The sequence below is a fragment of the Ahaetulla prasina genome, chromosome 2 (genome assembly GCF_028640845.1).
Source record: "Ahaetulla prasina isolate Xishuangbanna chromosome 2, ASM2864084v1, whole genome shotgun sequence".
Classification (NCBI taxonomy): Eukaryota; Metazoa; Chordata; class Lepidosauria; order Squamata; family Colubridae; genus Ahaetulla; species Ahaetulla prasina.
Genome location: NC_080540.1, coordinates 199,372,590 through 199,390,764, shown reverse-complemented (window position 1 = coordinate 199,390,764; position 18,175 = coordinate 199,372,590). Strand labels below are relative to the sequence as shown.

Genomic DNA, 18,175 nt, shown 5'->3' with positions numbered 1-18,175 from the left:
TATCATGTTTTAATATCAGTGGAAAAACTTTGTGCTCACAATTAAGAAACTTACATAATTAGATTAAAGAATAAGTTTTAATGGATTATAATTTAGCAAAGTATTTAAAATAAAAGTTCTGCTCGAGTTCATTAGAAATTCTACTTTTGGTTTACAGTACTAAGTCCAAACCTTCACACCTGTGTGCTATGGCTAGCTAGTAAAGAAGAAATAATAGAAGTGATTTTAAAAATGTCATGTAGGAAAAGTATATAAAAAAATAACAGTTTTGTCTTGTACATAGGTAGTAAACTATAAGCAAATCTTTTACGTTCATTTTTGCCATTGTTCCATGTAGGTTCATGCAAGATTGTTACATAGATGACCAAATATTGACTTTTCTAACTTGTGCAAATGTAAAAACGTATCTATTCATGTGAGGGGAAACAACATATCCATAACACCTAAAACACTGACAAATTTTAGAATGAAATATTTTTATTTAGGCAAAAACATCGCTAATGTAATGGAAATCAATGTGGTACATCTACAAACTACTTTTGGTGAGAACTATTAACTAATTAATTCTAATTTGTTTTTCCCTTATATGAATTTAATGTGTAGGTCCAATCTTATTAAATCAAGAAAAAACTCATTGAAGCATTATATTGATGTTTAAAATCATGATGCTGTCTCAGACACACCATTTCTCAATCTACATTTATATTATTGGAAATTGTTCTCGTGTTTTTTAAGTAAATGTTACTGTTGTTGCATTGCTTAGATCAGAACAATAAAACTGAAGTATCATTAATAATATTACATTATTTGTATATGCAATTTGTCCTTATTTCCAATTCCATTCCAAAATAAAATACATACATACATACACATATACATACACATACACATACACATACACACACACACACACACACACACACACACACACACACACACACACACATATATATATATATATATATATATATATATATATATATATATATATATATATATATATATATACATACATACATACATACATACATACATACACAAAAAGGAATTCTAAAACTATCCATTTAATAGGCAAAACCAGGGCTTGACTTCTCAAAATTAGAAATGGTTTTGTTCGGTAAGTCTTATAAACAAGAAAATGATTTGGACTGCAGTCTAAAACCTCGGTCAAATGTACATTTAAATATTAAAGCCAGAAGTTCATGGACTCAGTTCCATGAAAGTAGACTAAAAGAGGCCAGTAGAATTATTGCTAAATTAGCACAGATTGGATTGCAGAAAGAAAACAAGTTTTCCTTTCACTTAGCAGTAACTTCCGGCAATTTTTCAGGTGAGTTCAGAGGTTCAGTAGGAAGCTTATGATACCTGTTACCGAAATCACAAATTCAAGAATATAAATAAAGCGTTTTCCAGCCACAATTTTCAACTATGGTTATTATTGGCTTAGTCACCTTTCTGCTAGCTGAGCTGTTTCTTAGAATAACTCCAACACACAAACACCATGCGTTATTTTTCTTTTTTTCAGAATTGGTCTGATTCACTTTGATCTGCTTTTACCTGCCAAGAATTTTGCTGACACAGCCATGGCTGACTCGCAATTGCCTGGAGATGTCGCAAGGTCGGACACCTTGATGGGCAAGTTCCACAATCCTTTGGCGAACAACATCAGGCAGCGGCCGACCATTCACAAAAACACCCCCTAATTGATTCACTCCTCCATGTCCTGAAAGATATGGGGGGAAATAAACAAAAAACAAGCAGAGAAAAAAAATACATCTTGGTGACTGTTTAGAAAATGCTTCAAAAGGCTTCCTGCAGCTATGGCTTCCCCTCTACCATTAAGCACTGAATAACTTCTTCATAAGAGTTTGAACATTTCTGAAATGCTAGTTATGGTTTATTTGCTCAGAGGAGGACGAACAATGTTATTTACTAAAACCTAATTTGACACTGATAGCAATTTTACACTTGTGTAACTCTAATTACTTCAATAATTACCCAAGATTATGTGGCATGAGATTCAGGCCTCCAATTTGGAAAAAAAAATCTCTCAAAAGTTATTTTTAGGCCAGCCCGCAACTCATCTGTCACCAAAAAATTATGAATGATAGCTATCAAATTTAAGGTATAAATCTGAAGCTAAAATTCTTAGCATGCTTGTTTTAATACCATTAAATTCAATCAGATTTACTTGCATGTAAATATGTTTATAGTAAGTGTGCCCGTCTAACTTTGATGGTAAATAAAGCCAAGCCATGCTCATCTCTGGAGGAAATAGGGCCAAATTTAAAAAGGTGGCTCCATTGATGGGACTTCCAAAAATATTCTGTTTTTCTTTCAATATCATAGCTCAGTTATTAATGCCTTATATAAATTGTGTGTGTATAATTTCAGATTTACATATTTTACAATGCCTATGAAAATATTAAGGCACTATATTGCGTGGCTCAGCAAGACAGGGTTATTTTTTTCCCTATATGTACATTTTCACTATTTTTTTTAATAAGTTGAAACATCTGGTGTAAAATGGTTTCCAACTAGATAAATAGTAGCTAACTGGATAAAACCAATAAGCATGAAATACAGTGCCATGGAATAGTGAGAAAATATAATTAACTCTGAAATTGTTCATCAGACAAACTATAATAAAGAAGTAGCAATGTTGAACACAAATAATTGCAAGAACCAGCATTATTGGCAATACTGAATAAAGTAATTTCTCTATTTACAGAAGACTTGAACAGAACACAATCTACTAACTCTGCATTAAATAAAAATCTAGTTAACTATATCATCTATGTTTATTAAGCCCAACAATGTTACTATTGATAAACTTGACAGGGTCTGCATATATCTTCCAAAACTGATATATAGTGAAAGTCCATTATTACTTGTTAAAGATTAATTTGAATAAGCAGGAATAACTAAAAAATGATGTTTTGCCCCAGAACTGAAGTTTAGCTAGTTTTATGTTTATTGTTTTGTTTAAATTACTAATATTTTATTTGACCTTTAGAACATTGTCTAAGGAAAGAAGAAAAGAAAGAAAGGGTAAACCAAAATAAAAAGTATACTTTAGCAGATTGTTAAAATAGACTGTTCAGGCACTGCTTTTACTATCATTAACTATGATTCTGATATTAAGAGAATTATTGTTCACTGTTTTAACTGCACAGTTTAAAAAAATCCCCCAAAATTACAACATCTTTGCAAAGGGATAGCAAATTTCAGCTCATAAAAAATGCAATCTATAAATATAACCTTTATATATATTTACAGACTTAATTAGAATTCCAGCAATTTGGAAAGAAATCTAATTTATCAGTTAATATGCACTGTATACTACTCTGATCTGGAAGTGTGTGTAAGTTCCAGTTTCTTCGGTGAAATAGTTCACTGTCAAGGGAATCAACCTAGAGTTAGTGAAACTGAGTGTCTTGGACGAGTTAAACAAGGCAAGATAGTAAACACTAGCTTTCCAAAGCTAACAGACCTGCAGCCAGTAATATGTTGTATTATTGCTGCAATGTATCAAAAATATATTTAAACATAAGGGTAAACAGGATAGGAAGTGGAAAAGGGGGAAAAGAAAGAGAGAAGCATAAAAACAGAGAGCAAAACCATTATATCTTGAACTTCCATTAAGACTAGGGAACCCTTTAATTCTACAATAATTGCAGTTCCTCTACACAATTTAGTCAGATCCGTTAATAAAAGACAGCAAACAGCTGCTGAACTGCTTAAAACTCAGCCAGTATTTGTGGGGTTTAAGCAGTTTAATATATTGTACAGAATTGTAGCCTAACTGAATAAATCTGCCAGGCTCTATCTATGCTGCGATTTGCAGAAGCAAGTGTAAAAATTGCATTTCCAGAATTCCACATATTAACTTTATCTTTATGGAAAAATAAGAAAATAAACTAAAGAGCACAAGTGATAGTCAAATCAATGACCAAGTCTAAAAGAGCTGACATTCATGCATACTTGATGTATGTGGTGTGTATATATCAGAAGGATTGTTACTCTACCTTCCCAAACTCAGTCTGGTTCCAATAATCTAGGGAGAGAGGAAGGGAGGGAGGGAGGGAGGGAGGGAGGAAGGAAGGAAGGAAGGAAGGAAGGAAGGAAGGAAGGAAGGAAGGAAGGAAGGAAGGAAGGAAGGAAGGAAGGAAGGATCTGCAGTTTCTCTCTGACATTAAATGATAAAAATGCAAGTAGTGGTAAAAAATATTTGCAAACAAACACAGGTAGATATGCCTTTCCAGAATTTGTGTGACTGTGCCTCCAGATTTACAATGCTCATCTTTTTGCTAGAGAAATACTTGGGATGGCAAGGGAATTACTATTTCCAATAAGAAGAAACTCCTATCATCAGTGGGAGTTTACCCTGTAATCCCTCTCTGTTATCACACAAAGATTCTCTCTTAGCAGAAAGAGGTCTTCAGTATTTAAAAATAACACAGGAACAATGAGTGTTACTAGAAAGAGTGGGGAGAAAGATTTGATAGGCCAAACCTTCCTTGCTTTTAAGGAAATAGCCCAGCACATGAGAAAGAAGGCTAGAAGCACATGAGATGAGTGGAATATAGTTTATATTTCAACATGCAAGATAACCCAATCCAGTTCAGCTGCATACAATGAAAATAGTTTCACTTCTATGAACAATTGATTTGTCCCAGAGAGAAAATCAGCTTGAACGCTTGCAAATTTTCAGGAAGAATCTGTGGAGCATGTGCATGGCACAAGTGCTGCAGTGTGCCATGTGTGTGTGTGTGCATGGTAATTTTTTTTTCAGGGTGTTAGATGTCACATAACATGTTGGTGGTAGACAGGCATTTGTGTTGGTTTTTAAAGTGCTTAAAAGTGTGTAATTGTGTGTGTGTAAAGTATTGCCTAATACTCACATTATATATGCTCAATCAGTATATATAGCTAAATATATTGATATGAATATATAGTCATTTCTAAAATTAATCTTTGTAACTTGCGCATCTTTGGATCATTAAATTGTTAGATAAATAATCTCCAAGACCCCAAAAGAAGATCACTACAGAGGCATTAAAGAGGCCAGTTAATCTTTGAGCCTTAAATTGTTTGAATATACATATATAAATGCTGATGCCCCTCTTGAAGTGTGAATAAAAACTGGAATGCATGTTTGTGAATGAGTGAAAAACGAGCATATATATTGTTCTGACACACTTCCATACCTTAACTCTTAATACTCTTCTGCCTGTCTAGTCCAGTTTAGAGAGGACATTTTAGACATTTTGATCACCTGCAGAGTATTATCTGAAGTTCATCCTCAAGACTTTCCTGCTGTTATAAAGTTCAGTTGACTCAGCACATGATAATAGCAAACAAATAGCTTGATCCCTCTACAGTAAAATGCTAAATAATTTTCTATTTCTCCATGCATTTTGGTTTCCCCAAAACACATAAATATTTGATAGGTGAGTAGAAATCTGAAAGCTCGAAGGTGGTCAATATGGATCTAACTGAGAGTCTGGTTTGGAAACTCAACAATTCTTTGCATTTTGAGCAAACCATCACAAGGTAAGTCAACCGCAACCAAAATGCTTATTTTGTCTCGATGTCATTTCCCCCCCCCTCCAAGTATTTGTTTCACAAACAAATCGTCAGCACATCAGAAAAGAGTGCGCTCAAAAGAATAAAAGTTGATGAAAGGACCAGCCACGAGAGGAAACTGGCCTTAACAGACGAAGGAGAAGGCTCTTGGAGAGTCTGTTAAAAGAGGTTTAAGACTGCTCTTCTTCATTGCTGATAACCGCCTAGCTCTACCCTGCTAACTGGGGGGTGGAAACCACGTCGGTTCCAGCTAATTCTTCAAGTAACTCCGGTGTTTGCAAAACACGGCTTTCTTCATAGAGCAAACCGAGGCATTATGCCGAAAAGATCCCTAAGAGGGGGGGAAACGGATAGCGGACGGCCGCCCCAGGAACCTCGCCTAAGATTCTTCTTCTATGGACAAGATGCTGCTAAAATGGGAACATTTCTCCAGACTGTTTGCCCTGATGCTTCTGATGATAAGAAGGGGGGAAAAAACCGTAGGTTTGCTTTCCCCACAAAATCGAACGGGTACCGCGGTTGCCTCTGCCTTAACTCGGACCGCGAACGAGAATTTTGTTTTGTTTTTCTCCCGAAGATTGCCGGGGCCTTTTTTGCGCGTGACTTTTAAAGCGGGGCGTGTGCGTGCTTTCTTTACGAGCAGTTCCCCCTTGTTTAAAAGGGCTCTCAGGTCAAAAGCTCTCTTCGCTTCGAGGGAGTTGTTTAGGAGGCAGGCGAAAAGAAGGGCAAACCGAGAAGACGACGACTACGCTGGGTTTTAAAATCAGCCTTTTTCTGCAGTAAATTATTTCCTTTAGAGAAAGGGTTAGTTGTCTAGGGCGTTACAGAGAAGTTTCAGCGCTTATTATTTTTAGGTTTTTTCTGACAAGAAATGGGATGTGGCAATACTGGACAGTAAATGGCTACATGCCACTTTTGGAAAAACAACTTGCTATATCTCCCCTACACCCAGAGAGAGGTTGGGGGAGGAAGGAGATATTTAAATAACTACCACCAATGCGTTGGGGTCGCGGAGGGAGGGAGAAAGAAGTATAAAACTCAGTTTGGATTGGATGCTCTTTCTCCATCCCCCATCCCCCCCCCCCGGAATTGACACGCACACTTTTTCCGGTTTGTTTTTGTTGTCCTTACATTCCTGCAGAAGATATCGATTTATCATTGTTTAGGTTAATGGAGGATCCTTTTCCCCGCAGCTTCCGCACTCAGCCTCTCTTCAAATTAACACAAAGGAATTTCCAGTGGGGAGGGAACGGCAGGCAGTGGGAACATTTCTGCCCCCATATTTTAAATATGGAAATGTTGTTTCCCTACAGTAAGATGCATCTCATAAAATCCCCAAATCCTTCTGTTCTGTTCTGTTTGGTTTCGGATAAGCATCTCCCACAAATTTTAAATTAAGATACTGCCACCCAAGGAGTACCTTTCCTCTGAAGGTGAATTATGGTATGTACTCGCCAACAGTTTTACATCTGAGTTCTCTGTCTTGTGCTTACTCTGTGTATCCAATGGGGAAGCATGAAATGGTTTCGCGGAGTAAACGATTAGGTAGATAAATAGATAACACAAAAGAGCATTTGTCTTCCTTAAAAGCCTGCTATACATAAGAGAAATGTGTTTGGTTTCTCTCCTAGGTTTCCTTGAAATCCCTGGATCTAATCCAGCATTTAACTCACCGTGAGAGACGATGTCATTTCTCATAACCCTGTGTTAATGAAAAATCTCCTCCAAGCCTCTCAGGCACAGCAAATCCCAAGCAAATATATTATCCATGGCTGCTAACTTAAAACAGCCGAGTCCAAACATATAAGGCTATTTTTAAACACGCCATTACGATTAATTTGTTGTTGCCCTGAGAAGGAGAAGCAGCAGCTTCAGCAGCTTCCATCGCTTTAGAGCCCACGCTCAGGAAACATCAACAGATTGCACAATTTTTGGTTTAAGTGCTTGATATATATTCAGGACTATTTCAGAGATTTCTTAGGAGAGCATTCAACTCAGCTGGACCGTGGCAATCCTATCTACTAGCATTAATTTCAAATATGTTTCCATTATAGCCATAAAGGCGGACTAATTAGGATATATATATATATATTCCAGCTGGGCGACTTGAACTTTGTAAGAGGGTCAGACACAAAGAATCAAAATGTATGGAAGAGAAATAAAAATATGTTGAATGAGAGGAGAAAGAAAATGCAGGATTTAGGGAAGGCTCCTGCATTTGTTCAAATAGTACTAAGTAGGTAGCTGTATAAATGTAGGTTGGTTTGAAATCAATGCGACTTACTTGCCGGCAGATATCTTTAACCGAGAGCGCCTGTAAGATTACTGGATCCCTTTTTGCTCTTGCCCCGGATCTCTTTTCTTGCTCTAATAATAATTAATCTGGGCTGGAGATATTTTTTAAGGCCGCCAGGTCCTAGAACCCGCGAATGAGTTCTTTAAAAATTAAATCAATGTAAACCCACTCTAGTCGAAGAGCCGCAGATGGGTGGAGGAGGAGTTACAGCGCACACGTTTAGTTTAAACCCTCCCATGGAAATCAACCCAGAGCTTCGCAATCTTTTCCCTTCGACCGGATCGTGTCCTCAATAACGCTGCATTAAAGGGCAGCCGGTGTATCGTGGTTTACACGGGAAGGGAGTGAGCGGGATGTTTTAGTTTTGGGCTTGGTGTCGTTCGGGTTGGTTTTAAACTCCTTCGAAATCTCCAGAGGAATAATAAGCGGTAGTTGGAGGAGGTTGAGAGCTGATAGCGCGGCCGGCTCCAGCCTCCTGAGCTGGCTCGGAGAAGGCGACTCGCTGCCGCCGTGCCTCTCTCCAGTGATGCCCAAAGGTGTCTCAGCTCCAACAGTCTTCCCTCCTCCCTCTCTTCCTCCCTCCCTCTCTCTCTCTCTCTCCCTCCCATTTCAATAAACAAACACTCCGGGCTGCTGGGGGAGAGCGACGAAGACACGGCGGCCAGCTTGGTGCCGAAAGGCAGAGGGGAAAAAAAAAAAACACGGAACCAGCCGCCTCTACTTACTATGCATCGCTGCAAACGGGTCGTGCTTACAGTGTATCTCCATCTGGGCTGGCGATCCAGGCTGCCCGAGGCAAGCTGAGCCGGGGCTGGGGGGATTTTGTTTTCGCTTTCAGAGCAGCTTAAGTTACACTCCTTAGAACCACTTTGTGTTGCCCGGGGATTGGGCGCTTTATTTACAAGTGTTGCTTGCAATAATTTTGTTTCTTAAAAAATAATAATAAAGAAATTAAAAAAAAGAGAATCCCGAAAGACACGGCGGGACTTCAGAGGCAAGATCTCTCTCCAAGCCCAAGAGCAAAGAACCACAGAAATCCTCGGGGAAGTTATTCCTTTCATACGGAAGGGGCTTGGGGGGGACTCGGGTTGTCCGGACGCCACCGGCAAGGCTAGATTGCTTGAATCTGCGTCGTCGTCGTCCCCCCCTCCCCCTTTACCCTTTCCGAGCTCAACCGTCTCCCACCGCCAAAGGTTGTCTCCGGTTAGTTTCTCTGCTTTGGGACGAGCTGCGGCGCCTTTATTTCCCCCGCCTCCAGAAGTAGAGGGCCATGGATCCGGTCTTGTGGTCGGAGGGAAGACCCTCCCCGGGAAGAGCCCAGCCAAAGGAGATCTTCCACGGCGAAGCAAGAGAAGAGAGGCAGGGATCGAGCACCTGCGAAGCAGCTTATTCCCAAGCACACCCCGGGTGGGGTGTTTGTGAGTGTGTCGGGGGGGTCACTTTTCAGCATTCATCCATCCATCTATCCATCCATCTTTCTTTTCCTTTCTTCTTTCTTTCTTTCGTAAGATAATCGGAGTGGCGTCTCGGCGAAGGCAAGGCTAGCTAGGGGATGAGGAAAGTGCCCTGGGTCAGTCTTTGTTTGAGGAGCGGCGGTGGTTTGCCGGGCATGTGCGGCTCCCCCCTTTCTCCTCCTCCGCTTTCTCTTTTCCCTTGCCCGGCTTGCAGTCCCGACCAGAGGAGGTGATCAGCTGAGCCCGAGCCTCAGAAGAGAGTCGAAGTGACGGAGCTCCTTTCCCCGGAGTGGAGGCGGGCTGTGGGTAACCGCCTCCCAACCCGGCGGGGGTCCCAACTCTGGAAAAAGAAGAAAAAAAGGGAGGCAAAGTCCGTTTGGCCCCGCCACCTCTGCTCGTTGGAGGGGCAGGTGCTAGAAGCCGGGTGGCAGAAGAAGTTGGCGGGAAGTTGTGCTTGGAGAGACGCCAAAGGAGAAGAGGAGAAAGCGGCGGCGGCGGCAGCAGCAGCACAAGCGTGCCAGCGGCATCCCCGCCGCGCGAGAGAGAGAGCGCGAAGGAGGGAGAGAGGCGTGTTTTGCTTGTGGCGCGCGCCACGCTTTCTACCTCACGCGCCTTTCCGCTCGCGCTTAAAGTTTGTCTCTCTCTTCCTCTCTCTCTTTCTCTCTCTCCCCCCACCCCAGGCAGCCAGCGCTGGCCAACAGCGCGCGCGCGCCTGCGCGCCCCGACCTCGCCTCGCGGAGGGTCGCTTCCCCCGCCCGGCTGCAGAAAAGAGCAGGTAGAACTGGCCGGCTCCGAGTAGTCCGTGTGTGTGTGTGTGTGTGTGTGTGTGTATGCGCGCGTGCGGGCGCGCGCGCCTCTGCCTCCACCTGGCCGGCTAACGCGCGAGGGAGGTGGCGCCAAATGAACCTTCCCCCCCTCTCCTTTCCCCCCTGAGCTGGCGGGCATACAGGGGGGGCGCGGGCCCCCCCAACGCGCGCACGCGCGCGCACACACACCTGGGCTCTCAATACCCCAGGCGCCTCCCGAATCTCTCAGTCCCTCGGGGCGCCTTTTGGGATCCCTCGCGCCTCGGCTGCCGTCTCTTTCCGCGGTTGGTCAGCCGGCGGCGCCTCCTTCATATAGAGGAGAAAAGCGCTTGCCGGGAGCAGCTTTCAGGACCGGCGGCATGTGGACAGCGGCTTGCGGGGGGGGGGTTCCTTTTGGCCCCGGGGTGGAGCGGCAAGGCGGGCGGGGAGGAGAGCCGCGGCCGGCCAGCCGGCCGTTGCCTCTGGGCTGGCCCGTCACTCAGTGCTTAGGCTTCCAATCAGAAAAGTAAAGTTACGACCCCGCGCGCATTGGCTGCGGGGCTCGGGGAACACCGGGGAGAGGGCGAGCGGAGGAGGCGGCCCCTGATTAGCCGGCGGCGGAGCAATCAGGAAGGGCGGCAGGCGGAGCCCGCGAGCGGGGAAGAAGGATTCATTGACAAACTAGACTAGAGAGATCGCGGTTCGCCTCAGTGTGTGTGTGTAGATATACGGGGGTGGGTGGTATGGATTGGCGCGCGCGTGCACCAAAGCCCTATCCTGCCGGTTCTTAAGGAATGAGTGGAAGGGGATGGAGGGGGGAAACACACTGGCATGGGCTGTGCACCGAGCAATAAAGACAATGACGGCCCTCCTTTTTTTATGCTGTATAGGAGGGGGAAGGGAGGGGGGACTTATTCCCAAGTGGCCGCGCTGAGGATTGCAACCCTGAAGGGGGGTGTGCCACGCGTGTTCACTTGGAAGAAAGTGTCACTGGGTATAACAGACCGATCCCCGAAGACTGAGGCTTCTGAAGGCAAGGCTGGGAACGGGCACACAAATGGTAGGAAGTGGAGTAAAATTAAGGTGGGAAGTGGAGAGGGTGTCGGCGGTAGCGATTAGAACCCCCTCGGTTGCCCCAAATCACATCGGGGAAATGCCAGAGAGGGAGCCTTGCGTCTAGTTACTCAGAGCCACGTACTTTCCACGCGAGCGAGCTCCCTGGAGGAACCCGGTCCTCTTCCCCCCCCGCCCTTATTCCACGCGCCCAACACAAAGCTGTTCGTTAACCTTTTAATGCATAGTAAGTCAACAAAGGTAGAACAACCATGATTAACGTTAACGTTCAATGCATAGGTGAACCTAGCCTTAGAAACCGACCCGCGCCGCTGGGCTTGCCTGCCTGCTGAAGAATGTGTCGTGGCTATAGGTGGAAAAAATAGGACCAGAGTCCTATGCCTGGGATCCTGTGCGCTTTGAGTGAAGACGACGGGACTCGTTCGGAGGGAAACCCCACCACATTTTAAACCCGGCAGGCGCACATGTGAACGGAGAGGCCCTGCCTGTATACGAAGAGTGTGTTGCTGCTGCTATTGCTACTGCTGCGCCTTTTTTTTTCCACCGGGAGAGCTTCACTCTCGATCCGCCCTGGGTTTGTGTTTCTTCGGTTCCCAAGAAAGAGAGACGCCTCTGAATCTTCTGGTGGGTTCCAGATTCCGGGCCGTGGAGGATGCAGAGTTCTACGGGAAGAATTGGGACATAGGCTTTGGGGTCTTGAAGTGGCTTACTTTATCCCGGGGTTGGAAAGTTCTTTTGCTCGCCGACTTTGCCGCCAAGCCCGCCAGGAGCACATGCTTCGTTGTTTCCGGCCGAGGCATTCGACCTCCTTGATTTTGTCCTGCACTTGCTCTCAGCTGGCCAGAAAAACCGGTCTCCCGCGCATTTTCAGGCTGCTCCAGCCGCTGAACTGGCGCGCGGAGGCCGAGAGGACGATCTAAATGCCCAGGATAACAGGGACGGGCCTATAAGAATCGTCGCTTGACTCTGGGTACTGAATTCCTACCCCTCACATTATGAAAGAGAATACATTCCGATTCCCTCCCACCTACCCACCCTTTTTTTTTTTTACATTTTGCTTTTCAGTTAAAAAAAATGTGGGAACCAAATCATTTGGGGGGATTTTTAAGTATCATCTGGCGATTGTTTCTCAAAGGGGCAGGGCCGGACCGAAGGGCTCCTTTTATAAAGTAGGCCTCAAAATGAAAGGGAAAAAACCGAGATTAAGTATATGAAATAGAAGGAATGGTCCTTCCACGTAGTAGGCTGTTTTTTTAGAACCGGCGCTGAACTCTCCTGGTTCTAAACTGGTTCCTTTCTCTTGTGTTTTTTTTTCAGCCTTCCTAAAACATATAAACACAACCTGAGACGCTTTCTGCTAGAGGACAGAGGCGAATATCTTTACTTCTGGATCACCGCAGACCGTGGAAGATGTGAGCAGCTTCCCTTAACAGTTGCTACTATTATTAACCTCTGCATTAGTCCATGTATGCTCTCGGATATGCATGTATGTGTATGTGCGCCCCTATGAAGCCAAGCAAAGAATTTTGGCTTCAAGACGGCTGGTATCTCGGGAGACATGATGGTCTAAGCAAGAAATAAGTCTACTTGCAAGCCAAAAGCAATAATTTCTCATTCGACAACGTCTGAATCCGGCTTCGGGGGTTGAAGACTTTTGAACAAACCGACCTCCAAGGAGAGGGGCTTCAGATAAAAGCAGGGTTAGGCTTTTATAGATAAATACATACATTTGATTTTTTAAAAAGCGGATGATATTGTCATGAAAAGAACGTGAATACAATTCAGAGGCAGACATTTTTCCCAGCTATAACTAAAATGATTAAAGAACTATGATTTAATAATCCATCTAGAGAGAGAAATCCTGCTAGTCACGTGATTCCAAAAAGCACACAGTTCGCGCCTATATCCCTGTCACGTGTCCAAATTCTACCTTATATAGACTATTGCTAAGAGCGTTATTTATCTGGAAGGTGTGCTTCCTTTCTACTCACGCATTTACACAAGCCTTGAACCAACCAAGAGTGCCAGAGTACTGTTTGGAATGCACCATAAATTTAGGATATCTCAGAACACCATAGATAAGTCGAACTGGACAAGTGATATCTATTTGAGGATGGAGTCACCGTGAATCGCTCCCCCGCTACCCAGTAGTTCTTTCAAACAATTAGCAACTGGCTTGGTCAGTTTCAGCTCACAACTCACTGAAGGTCAAGCAAAGAAAACACCAACCGATGCTAAGGCGGATCTATCTGTTGGCGCACAGAGATTCTCCTTGATTTAAAAGGCGTTTTACACACATCAGGGCAACACGCAACATACCGTCCTCCCAGGACGCCTCTCTTTCTCCAGCAGCTGTTAGGTGGGCGCCTCCGAAGGGTTTCTTAGTAGATAATCCGCGGCTGAATTTCTTGGCCAGTCTCTCTGAAGGCAACCTGGTATGCCCGCCAAAACGCCTCTGAAAAAAACACATCCTAAACGAGGGATGCGCCGGGGTCAACCGAAGGCGCGGGAGAAGCCGCCAAGCAAAGCCTCCCAAAGAAACCCAGGTGTAGCCAGTTCCTACCTGAGGCTCTTGAATGAGCTGGTTGGCGATAACTCGGCCAAGCTGGCAGGAAGAAAATCACAGAGAATAAATGGGCCTGGTGTGCCAGTGCCTGCCTTCTCCTCCTTTTGGCTGGGCTTCCACCCGGGGAAGGCCGCACCACGAGATGCCAGCCGTGGAACTAAGAGTTTAAATAGACCTATCAACACACATACCCCAAAGAAGCCCGTCCGTCCCTAGCTAGTTAAGATGGTTCTTTTCTACGGGATGTGGGGGGGGGGATGACTGACCAACCAGCCAACTAAGAAACCGCTTCTCCTGGTGTCCAGGTCCTCATGCTGAGTGACGGATCCCTGAGGTCTCCTCACTAAGAGCTTGCTGGCCGGATCCAAAATATGCTGTGCCTCCGGACTGAAGTCAGCCTCCCGCCACACCGACCCGCGCGGGCCAGGCTGCTCTGAAGCCCCCATCCCCTCGGGGTGGCTTCCTCGACTCCTTGTTTCCAGAAGGGGTATCTCCGCCAGGCAGGCTTAATCGCCCCGTGGGGTTGGCCACTGGCCAGGGGAGGACTGGTGGGGTGGGGTGGGGTGGGGTGGGGAAGGGGGGAATCAAGCTGCCATTCTCAACGGCGCTTAATCTGAAAGCGACCTCAAGGGAAAGTGGGCGACGAGGGACTGTTTGTTTCCCTAAAGGACAGCGCCGCGTGTTTCTTCGCTCTCGTTCACAACCGCCTTTCGGAGACTTTCCTAAACGCTGTTGGACGTCTAGAGAAGCAGGGAGCCAGGCCCAAGTCAAGTCCCTCGGAGTTCCAAAGACAACCTTCTCAACCGGTCTCGCAACGCTCACCCTCTTCAGAGGCATCCTGGCCAGTAGGCTGAGGGGATGAGCGTTGCATTCCTGCTGCCTGAAGAGGGTCAGCTTTGGGAGGGGAGGTTAATCTGGGGCGCGTTTCGAGTTGCAGCCCCAATCCACCTTCTAAAAGAACTTGCCTTAGGCGGCAAAAGACCACGTCTTTTGGAAAGGGGAAAGGAGGGGGCGATTCTTGGAGCCTGGAGAACAGCTATTGCTTACAGTGCTGTTATTTGTTTCGAAGGGATGTCAGTGAAAGGCCAGGAAATGGTCAGGAAAAGAATTCTGGAGGTTGGGTGAATCTTGGTTTTGACGTTTGCCTTTATTCCTAGAGAAGATTGCACAGCACATCTCTAAAACAGATCTTTCGCGCTTGAAGAGTGGGTCTGGGACTGGTGTTATTTACAAATAAGGACAATGCAGTTCTTTCTGTATTATTATTATTATTACCACCACCATCATCATCATTCACATACTATTAGGCACATGCAAAAAGAATAGAATGGCATCCGTACATTATCATACATAATAACTTTATTATGTTTAACATTATTATATTATTATGTTTATTATTAAAGTACACTTGTACTTTAAACCCAGAAAGATATTTTCATCCCCCATTGAAATCGCCCTGAGAGGTATGGTTTCTTCTGAATGGTCTACGATGTTTTAAAATTCAGAATTCCCCCTTTATTCATCTCGTTTTCTTTCCCATTTACCGGGGAGATCAAAGAGCGCCATTTCCGAATTTCAAACTGTCCGCGATTATTCTCGCGATCAAATTCTTGTCTGCCACATGGCTACGACCAATTAAATAGGTCATCGGGCGGTGGGGGGGCGGCGTGGTCCTTGTGCGCACCTGACCTCCAAACCTTGTTTGTTTTTCAAGGAGTTGATTGACTCACAGCGGTAAATACTGCGTTAAAGTGATGGGTGGAAAATAAGGAAAGTAAATGTTTTTAAAACGGGCCCGTGAGTTTACAATATAATATAATTTGAAATATAATGCATGCGATATAATGTATGGTTCTTCTCGGCTATGCTCCACTAAGGAAACATGGATAAAATTCTGTTACACATCTAGGCTAGGAAAACTGCAGCGAATCCCTTCGGGTCACAGCAGATTTGAGGGTAGTACAAAATGGCAGCAGAGAGGCATTTGGAAAGTTTTGTCCTGGACAAGTTGTTTTAGCAGACCCCGAATGCTGTTAATGTGCTGTGCTTCTCATCAGGACATCACAAAACATGCGAGGTTGTATTTGGCTGAAATGGAGGTCAATGTCGTCCTCCTACTTCACACACAAACACACAATCCCTTACCGTGACATCTGAAAAATCCTTCCCCTCCCCACCCTGCCTTTAGATTGAAAATGTCGAGGAGGGTGTTTGTCAATGGCCACAACAAAGAATGAAGGGCATCTCCACAAAGGAAAGGAAACATCTCTGAGAGAGACCTTTCAGCTCCATAGTAACTCCAACCCACGTTGGCTGGAGGGCTTTCAGAAGAAACATCCGCTCTCAAGGCCAGACCTTGGAGGAGGCCCCTTTCTGTGGCCTCCTCCCATCGAGGGCCCCTTCACGGCAAGCATGGCCTTAAAAGCTCCAGGATGCTTTTTGTAGCAAGAGACTGAGGATCGGGGCCCACCCTCAGTAGGAGGATGAGCTTAGGTGGGGATGAGTGAAAGGAAAGGAAGGCTGCAGCAGGCTTTCCTCTCTCAGGCCATCTTTTGTTGTTGATGATGATGATGATGATGATGACAAGAACAGAATAACAGAGTTTGGAAGGTCTTCTCGTCCAAACCCCTGCTCAAGCAGGAGACCCTATATATCATTCCAAACAAGTGGCTGTCCAGTCTCTTCTTAAAATGTTTTTGATGGTGTTTTGGTTTCTTGTCTGGTTCTTTTGTCTGCTTGCTCGCTTGCTTTTGTTTTTTGCTAGGTCGCTGTTATTTTGCCCTGGGAGTGAGACAGAATGTTTTAAATGGCTCTCAGCTTTCTCAGGGTTGAAGGAATGTTTTCCTCCTTATTCCAACATTGCCCAAGCCAAAGATGCATCACATTTTGTCATCTTTTTGTCATCTTTGGTGGGAATTCAAGGGACTAGAAGCAGCTTTGGATGTTAGGAACTGTTAGTCTGGCCATTTGGATTTCTGCACATTCAAAAGAATGGGGGGGGGGAATCTCCAAGAGAGCACAAACCATGTTTGTGTGCCTATCTTGGCCTCTCAGCCCTCCACACCAGCCTTTCTTAGTTAGACATCCTTTGAATGTAATTTCTTTCTTTACTGAATTTTAAGGACTAGCTAAATTAGGATTGGGGTTGTGGTTTTTTTTTTAAGCAAAGGACACCTCTATTTTATCCAAGCAAAGCATTTCTGGTTGTGCCCGTTGCCCACCCACCATCAAATCTTAATGCTTACCCTCCATAACATTACTTCTCTTATTTGGCTTTCTGTCATGCTCTACCCTCTCGGAGTACCTTCCCCAATCTAGTATTCTCTGGTTGAACTGGAATGCATCTTCCACTAGTTCTGCCAAGCAAGATAACGAGAGCAGAAATGAAGGGGGGGAGGAAAAGTGGGAGGGGGAGAGGGAAGGAGAAGGAGGAGGGGAATGGAAAGGGGAAGGGGAAAGAGGAAACCCAATTACTTCCAGTAAAAGCCAAGGTCCTGATCTCTCCTTCTTCTGTTTGCTTTCACTCCAACTGCAAAGAAACAATGCAGGTCACAAACCTGTCCAGAGGCTTCCCTTCCTGCTCCCCTGCCAGTTGTTCAGTGGTAGTCAGCCTCACTACCACTGAACAAAAACTTTCTGGATCAAGTCCCACTGAAAGCAGATTTATAGTTCTTAATAGGGCTCCTTCATAAAGCCCATAAAAAAAAAACCAAGGAGGAAATGCCTGAATGCCCAGGGGCAAAGAAGGACAGGACTTCCCTAGCTGTGGAAGTGGGGCTCTCTGTTTGCCAAAGAAGCTTTGCAACAGTTCTTTTTCCTGTGTGCCAAAGTTAGAGATGAAAACACTTCTCCCTTTTGGTGGTCTGGCCAACCCTCCTATCTGTCTGGAGAGATGTTTGTTAGGTTGTGTTTTTGAAAACCTGCCATTAAAAATGGATCGTCTTTGTAGATCTTGGTGTGAAGAGAGGCCTTTTTTCTAAACAGGAAACTCCTCACTAACATGTAGTTTATACCTACCCTGCTCTGTCCCCGCCTTCCAGGAGAGCAATTGGTGGGCAGACATTTTAAACCAATGGAGAGTGAACTCATTGTTTTTAGCAAATTCTGCTTTGATTTTAATCAGCTCCTGGTTGGGCCTTATAAATCTTCCCTGGGAGTTTTCAAGAGTATACAAGCCATCCTTTTTCAATCTGGCCTTCTCTAAAATGCATTCCAACTAAAATGTCCCAGTTGTCCTGACAGCACCGGCTGGGGAATTATGGGATAGGTGATCAAATGCAATTCAAGCGTCAGAGAAAAGGGCTGCTCCAACCCACTCTAACACACAGTTCCACACATTGCACGAACTCAGATGATTTACAAGACAGCCTAACAAAAACAATAAGATGGAAAGACTCCACTTCAGCAGTCC

General features: G+C 44.6%; 1 protein-coding gene across 3 annotated transcripts in view; it reads right to left on the bottom strand.

The window, feature by feature from the left end:
• Positions 1-18,175, bottom strand: part of PAX5 (paired box 5) — a 283,526-nt gene that overhangs the window by 255,259 nt on the left and 10,092 nt on the right. For 2 of the 3 annotated variants that reach the window (XM_058172755.1, XM_058172757.1), the window contains exon 2: positions 1,558-1,723. In XM_058172755.1, coding sequence (XP_058028738.1) covers positions 1,558-1,723 — 166 coding nt within the window. Of the gene's footprint in view, positions 1-1,557; positions 1,724-8,610; positions 9,011-18,175 lie in introns of those variants that run through there. The other variant, XM_058172758.1, reaches the window with a different exon arrangement.